The 23,959-nt window shown below is 32.9% G+C and overlaps 2 protein-coding genes across 2 annotated transcripts; one reads left to right on the forward strand and one right to left on the reverse strand.

Moving 5' to 3' along the window:
* The first annotated feature begins 4,992 nt into the window (after positions 1-4,992).
* Positions 4,993-9,475, forward strand: LOC132266881 (uncharacterized membrane protein At3g27390). The gene is made up of 9 exons (XM_059767891.1): positions 4,993-5,328; positions 5,465-5,573; positions 5,731-5,926; positions 6,077-6,210; positions 6,511-6,799; positions 6,897-7,003; positions 7,123-7,297; positions 8,079-8,527; positions 9,243-9,475. The coding sequence occupies exons 1-9, from the start codon at positions 5,244-5,246 to the stop codon at positions 9,394-9,396; spliced, it is 1,698 nt and encodes a 565-aa protein (XP_059623874.1). The 5' UTR covers positions 4,993-5,243; the 3' UTR covers positions 9,397-9,475.
* Positions 9,476-11,510: 2,035 nt separating this feature from the next.
* LOC132266882 (cyclin-dependent kinase inhibitor 1-like) lies at positions 11,511-13,040 on the reverse strand. The gene is made up of 4 exons (XM_059767892.1): positions 12,453-13,040; positions 12,316-12,368; positions 11,897-12,154; positions 11,511-11,813 (listed from the first exon to the last, which is right to left on the reverse strand). The coding sequence occupies exons 1-4, from the start codon at positions 12,822-12,824 to the stop codon at positions 11,744-11,746; spliced, it is 753 nt and encodes a 250-aa protein (XP_059623875.1). The 5' UTR covers positions 12,825-13,040; the 3' UTR covers positions 11,511-11,743.
* Between the last annotated feature and the right edge of the window lie 10,919 nt (positions 13,041-23,959).

The raw sequence follows: 23,959 nt of genomic DNA on the forward strand, positions 1-23,959 counted from the left end.
CTCTAAATTACAAATCATTTTAGTTTTATCAAAAACAACTTCGATAGTTAAGATGATTAGAGTCGGTTTGGTTTGTCTCTCAAAAAATAGTTACGAAGAATTTAAAAATTATAACTATAAAAGACTATTCTCTGAAAATATGTCATTTTATAACTAAGTTTTCAGGACCAAACAGAGATTTTTTTTTTTATTTTTTATTTTTTATTTTTATTTTCTGAGTGACAAACCAAGCAGGGCTTTCCCTTTTCAGCATTATTTCCATAGTTCATCACCGAGCACATGTAATACCCTCATCCTATATGCATGGACTTGACAATGACTTTTTTTTAATTTTATTTTTTATCAACAATGGTGGTGTCAGACTTCTTAAATCATCTCATAGTTCATTATCGAGCACATGTAATTCCTCCATCCTATATGCAATAGAAAATGACCGAAAAATTATAAAATTACAATCCAATCCCATATGCACCAGACAATTACCGAAAGAAAAAATGAGTTTTGTACAAACAAAAAATTGATTTCCAGCAACAATGAGCTGTTACAACCTAATACTCAATCTTTTCAAGCGAGTATAAAGTCTTAATATAGTTTCATATGATATCATAGAAAGCTTTTCATCCAAGGGGAGGAAATAGTAAATTTTGATTTATAGGGTAATTCCATTCAAATTGGACTCGTCCAAGGTGAGCTATGGCGTGACATAACAAATTTTTAAAGACCAATTATATATGAGAAATTATTTGAAAATCGACAATTCAAAAAAATTGTAGTGCAGGTACGGATTCTACCACTATTGTGCGGTGGTGAGCTGATCTTATTTGATATTCGAAGTGTTCGGACATAAGCCACATAAAGTGAATCGGGAGCGAGAATGAATTCAAAAATAAAAATGTAAAAGTGACAAAATAAACTAGCAAATAGTGAGAATGAGAGTGAAAACACGCGAAGCTTGAGCGGTACCGACGGATCCTATATCAATGCTCTTTATATATAAGATAAAACATTATTATGAAAAGAAAATTCTTAATTGCACTTGAGCAGGCTTAAGCCAATTGACCAAAGTAGGATATCTTTATTGAAAATATAGTATTACAAAAATCTAACTAAAGTCAATAAAAATATCGTTTTGATAGATGTACTTATTGGAAAGTTAGTAGAATTGATAGATATACTTTTTTGATAAGAAATGTTTGATAGATTCTTGGAGTAGCAAATTTGTTACAACTATCATTATTAGTTTGAATAAGAAATGTAAAATGATTGTGAAAATGTGAATGATAGTTGATTTGATAAAATACACCATTGAGAGAGTGCCATAAATTTAATGATGGACATGTTGGCTTTTATCGACCTAAATTTGTCTAATTTAATAATGAAGCCAAAAAAAAAATGAATCAATGATCAAAGTGACTCAGAAGTGATAATCATAGTGATTTGCCTTTTGACATTGTAAAGATTTTAGAGTTGCTGCAGAGCTGAGTTGTGACTGGTTTGGGTGGCGGCCTCCGTCAAAAACAAAAGATATATATATATATATATATATATATATATATATTCAAGTTTTTAAAATATATATATGTGGGTGTGGGTGTGGGTGTGGGTGTGGGTTAATTGAGTATCTTGTTGGTATTATATATATATATATATGGTCCCACCTTACACTTTGAAGAAGTGTGATAATAGAGTAATGCTAAGTGACTGGGATAAGATGTGGCACTAATTATAAGATGAATATATATCCTCAATTTTAATATATATTACACTTTTTTATTTTTTTTATTAAAGTATTAACATATTTAAGTTATATTTAAATTAAGAAAGAAACTTATCAAAAAAATAAATTAAGAAAGCAGACAAATTAAAAAATGAGAGATGGATTTGGATTATATATAGTGACTTACCCATTGAAGGATAAGTGAGAACGAACACTAAATTAGGTTTCTCTATCTAATTTTCTTTTTCCTGTTTTTATCTTTTATATATATATATATATTTCTTTTTGCACTCGAAACTTTATAATTATAATAAACATGAAGTTAATTATCTATTTTTTAAAAATTATTCACACATGTAGATTGTTTAGGAAATTAGATTTCTTATTTGAGAGAAAGAGGACTTAAAATATAATTTAAAGAAATTTTAAGTGAATTATGTATTTATTTAATCATTCACACATAAAAGTTGGTTGAAAATAGTAGAATTCTTATTGGTGAGAAAGAGTTAACCTTAAAACTTAATTATGTGAGGGTCAGATTTACTAAATAATTTTTCCTATTTTTTCTCTCAATTCTGCCATGTATTCTCTAGACAAAATCCCTTCTATAATACACAAATTTAAGTTGCCATATATCAGTCACAAAGTTGCCATATCATCTGCCATGTAATTCAAATTATTTTCATGATACAATAATTTGTGTTGTTTAGCATTTTTCGTTATAATAAGGTGCACCTCATTTATAATATTCAGGAAATTTTCACTTTTTTTATTTGATTCTTATTATTTATAAATTTATACAGAGACAATCAAAGTAGATATGTGAGTGTGTTTCTAGTCAAAATAAAAATAAAAATACAGAGACTTGACTCATACAAAGAAAATAATATAAGGATTATATGCTTAAAATTTCATATCAAAATTCATTTAGCAAATCAGAATTTGGTCATACTTATACATCTTCTTCACTTTGATTAATAACAAGAAAAGAAAAGAAAGTAAATGAAAATTCTTTTTAAACACTGTCAATAGTTAGAACAACATGATAAAGTAAAATTTTAAGAGAAAGTAATTGTTCATAACCACCTAACATTTTCTTCAAAAAAAAATTATTAAAAAATAAAAGAAAATTTTGATTTCTTAAAAAAAAAATATATATATATATATATATATATATATATTACTGAAGTTTACGATAATAGCCTTTCTTTTCTTATAAAGTTCATGCATTCCAAACCATGAAATGATAATTTTTTATAGTTTTCTTGCGAAGAAATTAATTTCATACTAATCAAAAATGCATTTTAAAAGTCTATCTTTTCTTTTGTTCACTTTACATTTTTTTTTTTCTTTTTTTACTTTTACTTTTCACTGTTTGTTTTCATCAATCAAACAAACCCTTAAAACATTTTGGTATGAATATTTTTATGACAAGGCGGCGATTTTATATGTGCAGATTTTGAGTTCTTGACAACCAGTGCACCTGTCAACATACTTACTCTGTTGTTTCTATCTGTTCTGTTCTTTTCTTTTCCTGCTCCCTTGTAATTGGTTTTGACTTTGATATATTATAAACTCACACCACTTTCTAAAAAATAAAAAATAATAACAACAATGATGGGGATTCGAATTTTAGGTTTCAAATTGGATTGGTTATTACTTCCTCGGCAAATGTCTCCCAGTCCAATTGGTTAGAGCTTAACGTAATTTGGAGTGTCCAAACTCGAAGTTATGCATCTACTAACATCATTTAACATCTACTATTTTTTATTTTGAAAAAAGAAGAAGGTTATATTACTCCCTCCAAATCAATTAATTATTCATTTTTTATATTATAACTTTTGAAGGGGATATGCAATTAATGCATTATTCTTTTTTAAAATTACCGGCATTGTATTTTTAAATTTAAATGGGTATGTTACCAAGTTGGGAGATTTTTGAAGATTCAAAAGGATAATTTTTTTTTTTTTTACTTTGACTTGACAAATGAGACAACTAATTTACGACACTCTGAAAAAGAATAATGTACTACTAATATGAAACATATGTTTTATTAGTAGAGTAATGCTACTATGAGGTCTCTCTCATGAGATTCTCACCTATTTTTTTTTTGGTCATAATTATGTACAAATATTAAGACACGAACTCAACTACTTGAGAGAGGACTAAACAAAGATTATAGAGTTAAAATTTCATTCAAAAATTCATTGACAATAAATTACACGGGTCGGTCAAAATTAATAATGTAATTTTAACAAGAAAAAAAGTGTAAAATTTTGATGTGATCTACTATTAATGAATTTTTTAACAAAACTTTCTCGTTTAGTCATCTTTCACGTTTTTGAACTCGTGTCTCAATATCCGTACGTAATCATGACAAAAAAATTGAGAGCTCATGAGGAATCTCAGGAGGGGACCTCATAATAGCATTACTCTATTATTGTTATATACTCTATTAGTCCCAAATAAGTGTCCCCTTTTGCTAATCCAACTTCTTAAGAGAATGATTTTCGTTAATTTTTTATTATATTAATGATGAATGAATTATCAAATATATTTTTAATTGATCAACCTCATTTAATTTTTATAAAAAGATTAAACTGATAATATTAAAAAAATAATAATGAGACTTATTTTGTAAGAATAAAATTGAAAAGGTTGACATTTATTTTAAAACAAAAAAAATAAATAAATAAAACAAAAAAAAACTTATAATGACAGTATATTATCTTAAGAACTTTTGATAATTTATTGAGAATTGAAAATGAAATTCCAACTAATTACCCATTCAAAATATATATTATATGGAAGTATATATATATATAACGTGTATCTATTTGTAACTAATTCCTTAGTATAATAATTTGACCAAGAAAATGGTAAATCACATGAACAGCAGCGCAGCAGCCCCAACACTCACGCCTCTGCGGTCTGCATATGCAATCGCATACGGAGAACTAACAAGTCTAATATAAATAAATTAGAATAATCCCCCGAGACCCAGTGTATGGTAACCACATACACCTTTGCTACGAACGGTTCGATTCTGTAAGTGGGCCCAATGATATGTGCATTTAGATGCCACGTGGTGATCTGATGGTGTCCTCCTGAGAAAAGAAACTCCAATAGAAGTGACATGATCAATGAAAAAGAAATGAAACGGAAAGTCAAAACATTTCTACACAATCCATCTGGTGATTCTCTCTCTCTCTCTCTCTCTCTCTCTCTCTCTCTCTCTCTCTATATATATATATATATATTGTTTTCTAAATATCTTTTGCTGGTATCCTGCTGTTTGATTCTGGTTGGGTTTTAGGCGTTTGTTCTCTCTCTCTCCGTCATCATTTTGCAGCCCACGACTCTCTCTCGCTCTCTCTCTCTCTCTCATGTTATTTGTGCCTCTCTTCTCTCTCTCTCTCTCTCTCTCTCTCATGTTATTTGTGCCTAATCGTGTTAGGAGCTATAAATCTGAATTGGGTTTCAGAGTTGTATTCTTATTCCTATAATATCTAGTGTATAGATAGATATGCCAAGCACTTTGAAAGAATGGTTGAAGATAATCTATGTGGTCTTTGCCTTCTGCTCTGCCCTCTGTTTGGGTGCACTCAAAAGTTTGTTCTTCTTCTTTTTCTGTACTTTCAATTTTCTTGCAGTTCTTGGTTCATTTTGATTAAAGGGTTCTTTTATTTTGATGATTTTTCTTGTATATATATGTGTGTGTGTGTAATATGTTGTTGCATGTTGCAGGTTTATTGGTGGGCCCAATTGCTTGTTTGATACTGATAATAGGAAATGTTGGTGTGATTTTGGTTCTCTTCCCTGCACATGTTGCTTGGACTGTCTACACCATTGTCAAGTGACTGCTTCTAAAACCCTCTTCTTCATTTTTATTTTATTTTATTTTTTTTTTTTCAATTCTTCAATTATAAACATTTGTTGTATGTTGCTTTTGATCATTGAAGATTGAATTTCAAGTTGTTGATTAAATTCTTTGACAAATTTTACAATTTCAGGACTAGTAGATTTGATGCACCACTTAAAGTAGCTATCCTATTTGCTTTGCCTGCTTTATTTGGTATTTGGTTGGGTCTGAGCATAGCTGCTAGTGTTCTTGTGGGAGTGGGCTATGGGTTCTTCACTCCCTGGGTTTCTGCTTTTGAAGCCTTCAGACATGAGAATGAATCCAAAAAGTTCTTCCATTGCGTTGTGGTAAACTCTCAAATTTCCCTATCTGTCACCCTATTAGGACTTTTTTTTTTTTTTTTTTTTTTTTTTTTTTTTGGTGTGTAATTAAACTATTTTCCCTTTTTTTTTGGTCCTTTTTTGTTTTTGTTTTTGTTTTTTTTTTTTCCTCAATAGGATGGGACTTGGGGAACTATCAAAGGGAGCTGCACCGTGGTTCGAGATTTTGCTGACCTTTGCTATCATTCATACCCACTCTACTTGAGAGAGTTGCGCGAATCCCCCTGTTCGAATGAGCTCCAACCTCTTAGGTAATGTTGTTTTTAATTGGTATTTGAATTATAAAGTTTTCTTATTTTGCAATTAGGAAGGTGAAATATCATGTAATTTGAATTTCATAGCTATCAAATTAGTATGTTCATTACAAAATTTGTAACAACGCGACAATGGATGCAAAAAAAATTGAATAAAAATTCACTTATTTGAAAAAAAATTAGTATTCCATTACAAAATTTTTAACAACATGACGATGGATGCAAAAAAATGGAATAATTGAGTTGTTTGTGCTGTGCGAAAGAATTAGAATTCACTCAATTGAAGCAATCTTGCAGGTTTATATATGTGCCCGGATGTATAATTGTTGGCCTAATGGGACTAATTGTGGAGATTCCACTTTACACGGCTATTGCCATCGTCAAGAGTCCATACATGTTGTTCAAGGGCTGGCACCGGCTGATACATGACCTAATCAGCAGAGAAGGTCCATTTCTAGAAACAGCTTGTATACCGATTGCTGGTTTGACAATCCTTATGTGGCCACTAGTCGTAATTGGGAGTATCATAATGGCTGTTTTTTCGAGCTTCTTTATAGGATTGTATGGAGCAGTTATAGTATATCAGGTCTGCTTGAATCCAAACATATAACCTTTGTATTGTTAACTTTGCTGCAGTGCTGCCTTAACACTGACTTAACGCGTAAACCTTGATGTAAATGTAGGAAAGGTCTTTCCGGAAAGGTGTTGCTTATGTGATTGCAATGGTTGCTGAATTCGATGAGTACACTAATGATTGGCTTTACCTCCGAGAGGGTTCTATCCTCCCAAAGTAACCATTAGTCCAGTCATTTCTTATTTTCATTTTAACTTGTTAAACAATGCTTTTATAGGCCCTCTACACTGTATTGGGTAATGTTTAACGGTAGAAATCATCTTTATCCCTGCCAGGCCCCGATATCGGAAGAAGAAAGTCTCTCCCACATCAGAGTTCTCTGTTGGGAAGAATAATTCATCTGAAGGCAGAATCACCTCTGTTTTCACAGAAGCACCTGCAATACTTATGCCTAGCTTATCATCTTCAAGGTCGGTTAGAATGGCGATACAAGAAGTGAAAATGGTGCAGGTATGCTTTTTCGTAATGAGGCACAAATATGGGTTTTCTTCTTCATTTTGAGATCTCATACCTGTAATTTGTTAGGTTTATTGGAGTTGAAAGAAAATTTCTTGCTTCTAAAATTTGAACTAATGCTTTGACTTGAGATTTAATTTGTATAATGTAATGCGTTCACTTGAGCTCCTGTGCTGTTAGGTTACATTTGTTCTTTCTTGAAAACTGCAGTTAGTTTAAAAATCTTAACCGAACATCAATGGCAAGAGGGTAGTTACCGTTGGAATTTGTCTGCCACATTGGGATATATATATAAATGTTGCAGTCTAGAATACATGCTAAAAGATGAATATACTGAATAGATTAGATTTTATACAAAACCATCTCTTCAAATGAATAATATGACAAGCTACATGAATTTGAAAAGGAAAAAAATTTCCATACTCTTTCATTTTCGCATTTATTGATTTCTCAGGGTGAATTACTTTGTCAATATATATTATCGGTGTCATATATTGCATATAAACAACTAAATGTATTATTAGTTATTATTGATGTAGATCGTTGCTGTGTTTACATTTGGCAAAAACAGAAGAAACAATAAAAAGAATGGGTGCTATATTATGTTATTGGGAGAGTTGGAGCATCATAAAAGCTGGATTTAGCCAGCATTAGGTGAATTTCCCAAAAAAAAAAAATATATGATTATTGTGTAAGAACTAATTCCTTTCTTTTTTGTTATTTTTTTTTTAGGTTAATTTAATTTTCCATTATGTTTTGGCTCAAAATGCCACAGGTATGGGGAAACATGATGAAGTCGTGTGAAATGAGGGGTAAGGAATTGTTGGATGCCAATGTGATAACACCGGCAGACCTCTATGACTGGTTGAAGACAAAAAATGGCAATGAGGCAGCCATTGTTGGTGTCGGGTTGCCTTGTTATGCATTTTTTCAGACTCTCCTTCACTCCATTAAAGCTCGATCGGATGGTCTATTGCTTCTCGATGATCTTGAAATCACCCAGCTTAATAGACCCCATGACAGATTGTTGGATTGGTTCTTCCAACCTGTAATGGTCCTAAAGGAACAGATCAAGGTCATGGAATTGGGAGAAGGTGAGGTAAGGTTTCTGGAGAAAGTTGTTCTTTTCGGAAGCGACACACAACACATGGAAACTTGGAAAAATGGCAGTGTAGTACCTGTAGATGCTGTAAGAGCTGCTCAAATTGATGGCATCAGCAGAAGGTAAGAACCTATACAGGACATGACTGACTTTGGCATGTTTGTTATTTGAAGATGGTGTCTTTAATTCTATTTGTTGGAATTGGTAACCTTATCTCCCAAGGAATAAAACTTTCAACGGCGAAGAGGAATATGTCAAGAGTAATCAATTAGAATGTGTATATAGAAATGTCATCACTACATATACAACAAAACTGCCCTTGCCGTCACTTTCACTACGGCCAGGGATGGTCAACGCTGATGTGACAAGTTTTTTTTGGCCGGGAAGACACTTTTGTCCAATGCTTGTGGTGCGAAAAGACAATTATACCCCCAATTTGAAGGGTATATTTGTCATATATAGCTAAAAAACTTGCCACATCAGACTTAACCATAACGGCTGGGGTCATTTTGTCACACACATGTAATTGGAAGGGACGCAAATGTAATAATCCAAAACGAGGGGAGGTAAGTGTAATTTACCCTTGTTTTTAAGAAGGACAAGATCAACCCTTGATTTATAACCTTAAAACATGATGATGGATGATTAAATTGGCACACAATGTCTAAACATGATCTAATTCTGGCACTTAATAACAGGAAATGGACATGTTAATTATTTTATTTCAATTACTTCTATTGACTTTCCTCCTAAATGAAACTTCTTTAGCTCTTTCCTTCCAATTTTCTTGATGGAAGATGACTAATTCTCCGAATGCTGCTGATATTCTTTTGACAGGATGATGGGAATGATAAGAAGTGTGACAAAGTTTCCCACTTACAGAAGGAAATTTCGCCAGATTGTGAAGGCCTTAATTATATATTCGATAGAGAAGGAGGGTTCCATCCGATCAATTTCTAGTAGATCAGTCGCTTCTGTCGAAATTGTGTAGAAGGAACTTCAATCAATTTGTCACTTTTTGTGTTTATAGATGCTCATAGTTTATGAAATCATTTTGGTTATAGTGTAAATATGTATCTTGATTAGAGGCTTTGTTCAGTTGTGTATATCATTTTTTGATTCTGGCTGGAAATCGGTTCAATTTGAGCAAGCAGCATGACCATGCTCCCCCTACCATCCTTATGAACAAGCAGAAAGTTTTTTTTTTTTTTCTTCTTCTTCTTCTTCTTCTTCGAAAGTTCACCCACAGGTAGGGCTGCAAATGAACCACTGAGCCGAGCTTGAGTCTATTTGGACTCGGCTTGTTCATTTGTGGGCTCACAATGAGCACAGTTTGGTACCATGCTCGTGACGAGCTCAAAAAGCTGAGCTCGGGCTTGACACGTTTAATAACAAAATTCGTTCAGCCTCGATTTGAGTTTGTGTTCATGAATTTATATGAGCTTACACAAGCCTATATATTCATGAACAAAAGTTCAAGACTCTTAGCCTATATGTGTTCACGAGCCCATACAAATTAATGTTCATGATATATACGAGCCTAAACTAGTTTAGAAATTGAGCTTGAGTTTGACTCGTTTGTTTAACGAATTGGCCCAAATTGAATCTTAGATGACTCAAGCCCACAAACAACTTGGTTTATATGCAAACTTACCCACTCCCACAGTTGGAAAACAGATATTATGTGTTGGAAAAAAACTACATTAGTTTACAAATCAAGTGAGTAGTACAAAACGTGTTTGGTTCAGGTTTAAGAACAGTATGAGTTTAAAATTTTGTTAGTTACTAAAACAGTTGAATCGTGTGAAATTTTGAAAATTATTTTTTAAAGCTACACCAAACAGGCCTATGTCTTTAGTAAAATTTCAATCCAGTTCATGCATATTAAGTGAAACTACAGTGTCTAGAATTCAAATCGAAAGAGATGAGACGTATCAGGAAAGCTTCACTCCCCTGACCCCCTCTCCATTTGCAATCATTCTCACTTTCTCCCGCAAGAGCTCAAGCTGTTTTCTTCATATTTTACCAATATGATCATTCTTCTCCTCCAATTTTTTCACGCACCTATATATATATATATATATATACATATATTTCAGTATGTATTGTAAGCATAATGAAATTAGGAGTAAGCCAGATTGCTTGTTGCTATTGCCAATTTTCATATTTATTTTCTCACACACATTTTTTAAATTCTTCCACAAAGGGCCTCAAACCAGTCACCGCTTTGAAGGAGGAGATTACACCACTGGTCATTGGTTCATTGGTGCCAAATTTCAATCCTAGTGGCCAAATTGGCCTCCTCTAGTCATATGTATAAACAACAAAATAATATTATATATATATATATATTACTATGTTATTACATGCTATATAAAGTGCCTCGCGCGAGAATCAGAATCGGAATCAAAATGCAGGATGCTGGAATCTGCAAGCATGTGCTCCTCCTCTTTGCAACTCTTCCCTATCATTGTAAAACCAAGACACCCCAGTATGAAGCGACTGCTCAAAGTTCCCAAAACCCAAATTATAGGACCACCTCTCCCCCATATATCTATATATATATATACACACACATACACATATATATATATATATATGTACAGTAAATATATGTATGTATATGCAGGGTAATAAAGGAAATATAGAAATTAATCATGAGTAGTGTTGTATCTGGTAGACTCTCTCTTCCCACAATATCACACGGGATGAGATCAGCTTTCCCAATCTTCAACACGTGTCCGTAGCTTACACGGCAATCAGTCTCTGATCTCTCTCTCCTCTCTCCCTCTCTCTCTCTCTCTCTCTCTCATCCGCAAAGTACCAATACCATTCGCCTCCTTTCTCATCAAGTCACTGTGATATTTATTATATTATTCTGTACCAAATTATCATCACTTTCGTTTCCCAACAATCTCCACAAAACAATCTCAACCATTCAAAAAAACAATCACGATTAAATGGAATAAAGTACTACAAACTAGCTAATCCACAAAAATATGCTTTTTTGTTCTGATCAATTTGTCATGAAAATTAATTGCAGAAATGAAAGATAGATATCACAGAATGTGTACTGAACATAGCACAGAAGAAGAGGGCACGAAATTTGGGGCTAAAATTTACTGTAATTTATTAGAAGCTTCTTCGTACCAGAAGAAACAGAGTTTAACTGTTCATCAACCTAAAACAGCTCTCCTACTGGAACTTAAAACGAAAATGAGAGCTAAAAATAAAATTAATTAGTATATTTGATGAATTTAACAGTATAATTTCAAAAGAAGCCATCAATTATTGGTTTTCGTTTCTTGATCTAGGCTTCCATTGATGTTCCTTCGTGTTCATGGCTTTAGTCGAACCCACTCGTAAGGACCTTCCAATGGCTGTTCCTTCTCGAAGTCGAAGTTGTACCTGCAACATCATGAATTTAGATTCATATATTGTAATTTAACTTGCTGAAGAAATTGACTGACTGATGAGTGGCTGTGACTGACTTCTCTTTTAAATCTTTCAGGTGCTCTTTCTGTAAGATATTCACGTCAACAAATAATTCTTCAATTTCGCTTTTCGAGGGAGTCTTCTCCGGCGACGATCGCCGGTGAGAAGAATTATCATCCCCGGTTGACTTTGTCGTCGACTGATCCACGTTGTCTGATTCAGCTCGAAGCTCGCTGGATGGTGTCTTTGCCGTCGACCGATCCATGTTGTCTGATTCAGCTCGAAGCTCGCTGGATGGTGTCGTCTCTCGTCTTCTAAAATTTGGCGGCGAAAAAGATATAATGTAAGATATATATATATATATATATATGAGAGAGAGACGAACGTTTATGATTCACTCCTTTTGAAATTCAAATTGTAGAGACGTGAAGAAAAGAAATTATATTAATATGAAAATTTAAAACAATGTAAATACCTTTCTCTGCCGTTGATATTATAGGTGGATGTTTCAAACTCAACACTCTCCTCCTACATAAATAAATTCAAAATTAAATTAAATAATTCAAACGAAAAATTCATTTCAAGAGGAGATCAATGACACACTTCACATACCTTCAGATCTACAGAATTGACCAAGCTCTCCTTCGCGACCGAGATCGATCCGTTGCTCGAGCAACAAGACGCCGGAACACTGCCGGAGCTAGCTTCGCTCGAACACCGACTGTCCACTACGTTACTCCGTCGACGTTTGGAATTTCCTGACGTCCGCGGCGGCGAAACTGAATTCTTTTGCTTGAAGACAGCTCCACGGCGGCGACTTCTTAGTTGAACTAACTTCAATTCTCCGCCACCGGTACCGGCCTTCCACCTCTTGGCGGGTGCGGAGGTCGCCGTCGCCACAGCCAGAGCTCGAGCTCTGGTCGTAACACCGACTGGAGCCATCTCCATTGCTGCACTCTCTCTAATTCCTTTACGCTCCCGCATATATGTATATATATTAGACGTCTCAATCTCTACTCTATTTCTGTACTCTTTGATCTCAATTATCAGAATTTGTTCTTTCTCTAAGCCATTTCTACTTTCTCTCTCTATACGTACTCTCTGGATGAATTCTTCTTCTTCTATCTGTTTTTTTCTCAGTTTCAGTAAGTTCTAGAGAGAGAATGTTATAGAGACAATAGTGATCAGGATGATGACGATGATGGTTCTGAATGGTTTTTATGGGGCGAGTTGTGTGGTGTTAACTCCGTTAACGGTTTTGGAAAACGTGTGAAGTCCGTAACGGGAAATTTGACGGCGCCGTCATTCAGATCTGAGCCGTAGGTGATTGTTTACCAATTATTCTGGCTAATCAATGTAGTCCACGAGTGGCTTCAAAGTTGGCTGTTACTGTTTTGTCTTTTTGCGGACTACCGTACAAGTAAAGTTACAGGGAAAATGTGCATAAACACACAAGTAATTTTATCTAAAAATGTGTAAATTTTATTTAATTTTTTGTTTATGTGTTCAATACTGATTAACGGGACTATCCATCTAAATATATTTTTTTAGGAATGTGAGTTTTATCTTACAACATCACTATCTTACGGAATCACTCTATGATATGATTCACTCCCATTCACATATTCCTTATTCCGCCTCCTCCAATATAACACTATTAGATTTGATTTATAGATAAAATTACTTGTCCTTCGTAATAATATTAGTACCTTATTTCTACAATATTGCTCACAATACCTTACAACCACAACAATGTTTAAAGTCCATTTGTGATCAGAAATGGAGTATGATCACCCCTGAAAATATTTACGAAAATATTAGTAATGCGGTGATGACCTCGGTGTGTTCATGTGATGTGGGCGAGTGCAAGACACAGGACGAACTATATCATACTGGTAAAGTATCATTATTCCATATCACCTAGGAAAGGTAAAATGATTAGCCAAGACCAAAAATCCTAAAACCATCTAAAACTTATTTTAGGAGTGTGAGTCTTGACATCACTCTGTCATCATGTGATAGGGTCCGCTTCCATTCACATATTCCTTAGTCCGTGTTTTCCAATGTATCACTGCTAGATTTGATTTAAAGATGAAATTAGTTGTTCATAATAATATTAGTATCTTATTTGTAGAGTATTGTTGAAATGAAGCTACACAATACCTTACAACCACAACAATGTTTAGAGTCCATTCTCAGTTGGAAATGGGGTATGATCACCTTTGAAAATATTTACTAAAGTATTCATATGAGTAATGCTGGGCTGGTGCGAGATATGGAACGAGCTATCATACCTGCAGTGTGTCATGATCACACGTCTCTCAGGGAAGGTAAAGTGCTATATGTGAGGTTCAACACCCTTCGATGATATAAACCGCGATAACTGTGAATTCATCATAACTTCAAAGTTAAACGTGACTTTTTGAAAAGTCTCTGATCCGAGATTCAGTGACAACGCGGTTATGTTGGGGAATAATCAACTCCCTTCAACTTATTCAACGATCGGCTATTGTTGAAAGTTAAATCCCTCATTCATCACACACAGCGGACGCATCATCACATCACATCAACACAAGTATATATGGAGATAATAATCACACACATCCACGCACAATACAATATTTTACATGATTCACCCAACTCGTGTTACGTCTATGGGAGAGAGAGAGATTTCACTATTATGAATCAAGGAAAAGAATATATAACCACATGTCAAAACCACACTCACTCATTCATCATCTCTTTTGAGGCTATATATATACACTCGGGAATTACATATACTCTTCCCTCTCCTCACAATACTCACCCTTAAACCATTTAGGACATGTTTGGTGGGCAGGAATGGAATACAAGTAGGAATGAAATGGGAATGATGTAGGAATGAAATGATCATTCTCATTCCACTATTTGGATGCAAACCGAGAATGGAATAACCATTTTCATTCCTGTGTTTGATTAGATCAAATAAAAAGCTGGAATGGAATGATTTATAAATTAATTTCTCTAAAATACTCTTGCTTGTAGTATATTAGTTATATTAAAATAGAATGACATATTCTTATTATATAATAAAACTAGTTTATACCAATTAATGTATTTTTATAAAATGTAAAAAAATACAATTATCTTATAATGTGTAATGTAAATATATATATATATATTTTCAAAAAATTATCTTATAAAATGCAAGACAAATGTATCACCTGCCTGTCATAGTATGAAAGATGTAACAAATATTTGTTAAAAATGATTTAATATAGGTCTAAAATAATTACTATTACTTGAATTTACACATTTGTATCACCTGCTTGCTAAGAAAATAGAAATAATCAAACTAAGACAAAAGATAAGAAGTTTTGCATTTACAATAGAAGTTTGATTACAGGTATATATTTATAGGTATTGGCATGTGGAAAGTATATGATACACATATTACATATACATAATTCCGCAATCCTCTGTTTCACACGCCAACTAATACCTATCCTTCAATTCACATTATGACCTGAAGCTTATCAACAATCACTTCCTCATCAGCGGGAAAGTCGGTCAAGAAGATTAGCTGAACTTATGCCTTGGGGGCTAGATTCTATAGTTGTTAGCTCTTGGTTCCCAATGGAAATTCATCGATTGGTCGTGACCCTGTGTTGTGTAGTTCTACTGCCCTTCTCCCGGTTAGGGGTACTTTGACAGCAACTTTCTCTTCTGGTTCAGGGTAGGGAATGTAGAACTATCTGACTAAATGGATCCACATATCTGCCTCACCTGGTCTTATATGATCGGACTATCTGCCTCAATGGATCCACAAATTTTGATTCTTTCTACAATTAGATCTTATGTCATCAAAGAAAACTATATTCTTCTGATTTTGACTTTGTCTAACATGTATAGAACAAATTGCAGAGTACAAACTGCAAAATAGAGAGCGATATATATATAATATGTATAAAACAAATTGCAAAACACACTGCAATATATATATATATATTCCATGGTATACAGTGTAGTGTGAAGAGAAAAAGAGGAGAGGGAGGGGGTGTACCCTCACATAGTGAGAGAGGAGAGATGGAGAGAGAGTACCTATATGAGAAGAATACGTATGGGTTTTTTTGTCTTTCTATTTTATTATTTAAATTTAATAGGAATGGAATGGCCATTCCACAAGTCCAGAAGAGGAATGGTCATTCCATCTAAAAGCTGGAATGAGCATTCCAAGTAATGGTCATTCCACTTTTAATGTTGCACACCAAACAAGAGAAAGAGAATCAGAAAGTGGAATGGTCATTCCATTCCAGCTCATTCCATCACACCAAACTAGGCTTTACATCTTTTCTTTCTTCTCCGTTTCTAAAGCCCTCACACCCATTTCTATTTATAGGTTTTCAAACCCAATTCCTTGTTGACAAGTATTCCCCAACTTGCCTACAAGGAATTACCATAATGATCACAACTCTAAAATAGAAACATAAATAGATACAATTTCCTCCACAAATTTTAGCCTTCCAAAACGAAAAAGGAAACTAATTTTCTGTATACAAATTTTGAGCCACAAACCCAACAATCTCTACATTGGCTCAAAATTCAATCTTCACGTGCTTCTCCATAGCTCCACTTCAAATAAGGATCTTTTCATAACGCTACCTTAATTAAATATTTCTCCACCTCAAACAAAAACACTATAATAAAGTTGAGAAACACTCTAAAAGATTACTCCCATAAGATTAGAAGTTTAGAACAAAAATAAGGAAATGAAAAGGAAAACGAGAACATAGATGTTAAGAATGAGACATGAGACACATGGTCATTAAATTTATGGCCATAACGGGGACTACGCGTTAGGTATAAATAAAAGTGAATAATGAATGGAAACGTGGAGATGTAACTATTACATTACATGCTCAAATTAAAACAAGTAGATACGGAGGCAACATCACGCCTTGGGCCTCCATTTATTCCAAAACGCCCTTGCTGTAAGCTGAGGGTGGACCACTTCCATTTAAAGCTTCAGTGCTTGCCGGCTCTCATTTATTTACCATGCAAACAGTACTTCTTTGGTTCAGTTGTAGTTAGGCAGCCGCCTTGATCATTTCTACCACTCATGTGAATATTCAAGATTTCGCGGATCAACCTGTACTTTTATACGTGGCCATAGCAACGTTGGCAAGAATTTTAGAAATAAGTTTTTAAGATCTTGTTTTTAAACTGCACTCTTGATTTGAATGGTGCGTGTATTATGAGGTCGATACACAGCGCTCTAAAAAAAAAAAAACTTTATTTTTATGCTTGTTCTGTGAAGAAGTGAGAAATTGTGTTATTTTGTTTTATTTATTTATTTATTTATTCGATTGAATGAAAGAAGAAAAGAAATTGATAACACTCGTTAACATAAAAAGAAAGAGAGGAAACGGTTTAAGTTGTTTTTATCATTATAATCATTACAATTTATAATATTATTATTTATTAATGATAATAATGTAATTTAAAACTTTATAACATTACTTGTCTTTCCTCCTCTTTCATCCATATTTGGAGAGATAAAAATTTGTGAGGTCCTATTATACTTTCTCTTTCATTATGGAACATATGAAGTTCGTCCATTCCTTTCGATCTTATCTCCACCCTCTTTCATTTCCTGCTTATCAAACAAAGCATAACAAGTGTACTAGTAATTTACACAAACATACAATATATATATATATATATATATATATATATATATATTGTTTTTTTCACCATTTTTACTTTGAAATATCAACAAATTTAATAGCAGTAGTAAATTATACCACAATAATGGTGAAATTTCACTTAATTTTTACCCACCTATAAAAATAATGAAATTCACCATTTGAATTTTACAGAAATATGAATGCAAACTCATCCTGTTATTCATATCATTTTAAATACTTTTTCAAGATATTAAAGAAAAATAGGAATTAAGCACATAACAATACAAAGTCTCAACCTTCACAAATAATAAAAGAAAAAGTCTCAGGGTTTATGATATTGGCAACTTGAGGGAAACCAAAAATGAAAGGACCAAAGGGAGGTCATTATTATAAACTTGAAAGTAAATTCCATATTATGTTAAGATTATAAAAAATTTAAGATCAACGAAACTTCAATGATCAGTGTCGAACACAACAACACAGGTTATATCATTTATTTGTTTTGGCTGTCGATTTGGAGTAAAGTAATCAAGGAATTTCTGCTATGTGATTGTAGTATGAGGCCATAAAAGGAAGGAAATTTTAGGGTTCAGTGGAAGAGAGAATAGGAACAATGATGACACTCAAAATGAGAGTGTTTAAGAAAGATTAACTAGGATCTATTAGGTTTAAGAAAGTTTGACTAAGGTATATTCTGTCAACTCAATTTAATAAAAGAATGAGTTGAGTTTCACGGTATCTTTGTGAAGCGTCAATATCACTATCCAAAATGTAAACATAAATAAGATCATAACTATAACTTATTTTTATATACATGAAAATTGAAAATTAGGCTATGGACTTTGACTTAAATATCCAATTGAAGAATTTCTACTTCAATAAGAAAGATTTTTATTTTTTATTATTATTATTTTTTAAATGACGTTATCATGCAATGCTTTCAAAACATAAAAACGAACAATTATATATATATATATTTAGAGTAAGTGTATTGATTCCATAATACATGTACCATTCAAGTCAAGAATATGATTTGAAAATGAACAATTATATATATATATATATATATATATATATATATATATATATATATATATGTTAATGAATAATATCGGTTTTCAACTTAATTATATATAATTTATCTCCACTTTCAGGGGTATAGTAATGTTAGCAGGAATTCTGAAGGTAAGTCCTTAAGGTCTTGTTTTCAAACTATATTCCTGACTTGAGTGGTGCATGTGTTATGGAACTAATACACTTGTTCAAGTCAGAAATATAGTTTGAAAGCGAGACCTTAAGGACTTACATTCAAAATTCCTGCTAACATTACTATACCCCTGAAAGTGGAGATAAATTATATATAATTAAGTTGAAACCCGATATTATTCATTAACCTTTGCATTTTTTATTCATTCTTTGCATATTAAAATTTTTTTTAAAATAATAATAATAATAATCTTATTAAAAACCAATGTGTGTCTGTTTACATGTCAGAACTACCACATGTAATTCTTACAAATAGATTGAGCCAAAAATTACTGATATGATGTACAAAATTTGATTCTTCAGCTCACAAATAGCACCAAAGAGGAGGCACAGAAAATTTTTGAAAGCCTTTTTTGTTGCCTGATCTGATCTAGCAAGTATAAAAAGATATCGTTATGAATTTAATGATCAAGTGAAGACTATAGAAGCGAGGGAAAGCTGGAGTTTCTTTTGCATTCTACTGAAAACCCCTAAACTTTAGTGTGCATAATGTCTACAGTTGTATTGTGTTTTGAGCCCTAACTTCTTGTCTCCTTTGCAGGACATAAGTGCTTGTCAAGTCCTTTGCATTGCTTTCTCTAATACTTTTACGTACATTTCCTTTCTTTTTATGATTTCTTTGTTTGTGTGTGTGACTCAGAGAGAGAGAGAATTTACTTTTACACACATCCATGAAATTTGAGTTTTAATGGGAGGGACAATCAAAAGAACAAAGGATTTCACTAAATTACTAGTGACAGGAAATGGACAAACAAACGTGAAAGGAAGAGTCATTTCAACACTTGGAAAATCTTTTGTCTAAGAATAATAATTGGATTCGGATTTTTTTTTTAAGTATTTCTCTCTACCAGCATGTTACCGGTAGGCATCAAGTCTAATGGTATAACCTCTCCATCATTCTTTTGTCTAAGAAAAACAATTGAATTTGAATTCTCTCCAAGCATTTCTCTCTATACATCTTCGGGATAATGACCAACGGACATCAAGCCCAATTGTATAGCCTTTGAGGATGGGGAGAGATTGGCAAAAAGTATGCGTGTGTAGAAGTGTGATGGGTTCAAGCCCCATATGGGTAAAAAGCATTTGTGAATAGATGGGTGAGTGTGTTTCTTGCTCATAAAAATAAATAAATAAAAAGCATGTGAATGATAAAAAATGTGCCAATCAATATGATAATGTGGTGTTTTTCTATCCATCAGATACTCGAAAAATATTTAGAGAAGATCCATTCCCAAAATAATTTTCAAAATGAGAGCTAAAAGCCTAAAACAAATAATTTAACCCAATAAAAGGTGACTAATAAATATTCATATCACATAAAATCTAGTACATGAATCTATTCTCATTATCTGTCAAAAACAAAAACAAAAAATCTATTCTCATTAGTCATTAGTCATTTTTGTTTCAAGTCACTTCCACTACATGTTTGGTCAGTTTTAATGTTTAGAGATAGTAGCATTTTTCTTTTCTAATGAATTGAAAGGAACTGAAGTACAATAATTTAGCCAGTAATATTACTATGCTTGAACTTATAATCAGCAGGACTAGGATTACTCACACCTATAATCAGCAGGACCAGAATTACTCTCATGCATACGTCAATTCCAAACGGTGCTGTTACAGCAGAGCATCCGTCCTCTCCAAATTGTTATCGTTCATTGATAAAAATAATAATAATAATAATAATAATGTTGTCTAAAGACAAAATTAACCTTGTAATACAATATGTTGTCATGTCTTTAGTCTAATCAACAAAAAATACAATTGTCCAGGTCATTAGTCGAATCTCGAAAACTAACATGAAATATGGCAATTCCAATACCTAGGGCTAATTCATCCACTTCGGATGTTGGAATAAAAAGATAGGGAGACTGGACAGCTAATGTTTGAAAGTTGAAATTTTTTATTTGTACTTCTGTGACAGAATTAGCCTTCTAAATTAACAATCATGCATAATGTGAATATTTTATTATAAAAAAAAAAAACACATACACACAAAAAAACACAAACAGTACAAGTAAAATTGTAATTTAAACAATGTCAAATCAACTTAAGTTCGATACTCTCGCAAAGAAATTGTAAGGCATACTATACGTCTCACCTTGTGAGAAAATGGATTATGAAAAACCGGTTTTAAAATTATTTTTCAAAATTTTTAAAATAAGAATCAAGAAGGTGAATCTTCAAGTCTATTCAAGAACATTGTGACTTGTGAGAATTATTTATCAATTAAATAAATAAATAAATAAAATTTGTGAAAGGATAAGACTGCCCAACTAAAATTTCCATAAAAAACCTTAATCATTCTTAATTAAATACCAAAGGAACTACTAAAGCGTGATTGCTTGGTGTTTGTTTAAAGTAAAAGGCACCTACCATTATGAAAGCAAGATTCCTCAGTAAAATGATACTATATATATAGAGAGAGAGAGAGAGAGAGAAAGTGTAGCTGGCAATGGCACATATACCACCTTGTGTGACAGCACAAAAAACTAGGAACTGATTTTAGCCTCTGCAAGTGCTTTTCCCTATGATAAAATATATTTTTTTTATAAAAAAATAATTGATTTTCCCTTGCTTCCTAAAGCCAGGATTCAGCTTTAATCTGAAAGTGCTTTCCCTTGCTTTAATTTGAACCTCTTAAAAAAGAGAGGGGGGGGGGGGGGGGGGGGGGGGGGCAATCATTAAAGATAACCGCATAGAATATTCCCACACCAACAAACCTAGCTATTTTTATTCTTCTCCAACCTTCCTCTAGTTATTTGTTTGTTTAAATGTAGTAATGTACATTTGTGCATTACTAGTATTTAAAGGGCTTAGATTGTGGTGCCAATAGCTTTTTATTGTGGATTAAGAGAGCCTATTTTTGTGAAATACTCTCAACATAATCCACTTGATTAATCACATCTCCTTACTAATTAACTGTGTTTTCAAAAATATAATTAAATAGTATCATGAGCATAACAATTGGAATGTTAAATGTTCATGCCAAAAGTATAATAATCCATTTCATAATGAGCTTGACCACTATCTTCATTATTTATCCCTCGGCTATTTATAAGTTACAAATCTTCACGTTCAAGTATGACGCAACCCGCTATTTAATTTATATTTAGTTTTGTAATTATAACAATCTAAAAAAATAAAAGTTTGTAATCTGATCTGAATCTCATTGTTTCAGATTTCACAAGGATTTCATAAAAACTCAAGAGAGTAATCTGTTGAATGTGCTTCAAAAGCACACCATGGCCATCATGATGAAGGAGGGAGTCGAGTTGTTGGATGTGGGCTAGAGAGTAGCCGTATTGCTAGAGACATTAAACTTAGTACCCATGAGACACAGTATGTTTTGTTTGTAATTGTAGTAGTCTTGTCTTCTTTATATATATATATATAATCTTGTAGTTTTTGTTGTTTTGGTTCAATTTTTCATGACTCTTTACTCGATATGTATGGTGAGATTGTGAGGTTGTTTATTCTTTCATATCATTATTCACCCTCACGTGGTGGTGTCTAATTGTTTTCTTTGACAGGTTATTGCATTCAAGTTTGGGGGAGACCGGCCACCTTGCTTGACAATTTCCTGTGCTTTGGTTTGCTTTATGTGACACTCATCACTGCTATAGTAATATTGTTGTAACTCCTTACTTTAGTTTTGTATGGTGAGATTGTGAGGTTGTTTATTCTTTCATATCATTATTCACCCTCACGTGGTGGTGTCTAATTGTTTTCTTTGACAGGTTATTGCATTCAAGTTTGGGGGAGACCGGCCACCTTGCTTGACAATTTCCTGTGCTTTGGTTTGCTTTATGTGACACTCATCACTGCTATAGTAATATTGTTGTAACTTCTTACTTTAGTTTTGTTCTCATCGCATATTGAGGACAATGTGCAGTTTAACTTTGGGGGTAAGGCACTATAATTGCGAGTTGAAAAATTTAGAGATGAGAGCATGTCTTTTTAGCAATACCTGTGAAAGTGACCTTGGTATCTATAATGGTTTTCAATGTTTAATACATCTTGTATGTGGACCAGTTGTTCTCTTGTGTAATTTAAAATTTTTGTTGTCATGTGTTGCATGTAGTGGTCATCATTGATCTTTTTTACTTTCTTATATAATCTTTAATTTTTAGAGGACTTCACTTTGCACATAAGCACACTTATATATATATATATATATATATATATATATATATATATATATATTTGTGGGGTATAAAGTTAAAATCTCTATACAATGTATAATTATCCTTCATGAATTGGTGAATTTTGAAATTTTTGACAATTTTGGCATAATAATATGTATACAATAATACGTTTCTTTCTACTAAGTAACTGGGACTCTTGTCTCAGTAAGTATTGAGAATTCATATCAAAAGGTGAAAAGTTTAATAAGTTTAAGAGTAGTTTGAACTCGTAGCCTAGTTGACTTAAGTGATTAAGTCATTTGAGGTGCCTCTACACCTAGTGCCCTGAGACCATCTAATTTGGGAATTATTGACCTAAAACTTGTTACACGGGTCTCCAAGAGAGCTTAATGGATCTTGACATTACACAATGCTCTTATAATAAAAATATGGAAAAAAAATTGCATATAAGTGTGAAAAAAATATTATATGTGTCTTAAAAGTCAAAATTTGAAAAGGTTTGCTAATGACTTGATGGATGTTATGAAATGTATGTGAGAATGGACGGCAAGCCACATAAATGGGTAAGTGCTGGTTCATTACTGAGGATGCTAGAGTTGATTATTATTTGATTTGTTGATTAGAACCTTGTGTGGAGACCATTATTGTTGTGCATGATGTATGGAAGTTTGAGGTTATTTCCGGATACGCAAAATCTACATACTTGTTGTAATATTCTCTTTGATGATTCTTGGGATACTTTTGCTTGCTAAACAAGTAATGAATGAGATAAGTGCAGAATTGCTGCACAAATTTTGGATGTTAATGGTATCATCTCTGAAAACCCTCACGAGACTATAACTTATCAACTAGGGGTTTAAAGGCTTGTTGCATATGCTAAATGCAATCGGGATTCCCACGAAAGATGATATTTTTATTTTTGTTTCAGTTTTGTATTACTAAGGGACTACCAATATGTAAGTTTGGAGGTGTGATAAGCGCTGAAAATTTCATATTCGAGCTCTTAAACGTGCACATGTTAATACCTTAGTGATACCTT

This window comes from Cornus florida, unplaced genomic scaffold (assembly GCF_030987335.1).
Source record: "Cornus florida cultivar Cherokee Brave unplaced genomic scaffold, ASM3098733v1 CherokeeBrave_3.0.0_Hap2_Chr07, whole genome shotgun sequence".
In the NCBI taxonomy this organism is placed as follows: domain Eukaryota; kingdom Viridiplantae; phylum Streptophyta; class Magnoliopsida; order Cornales; family Cornaceae; genus Cornus; species Cornus florida.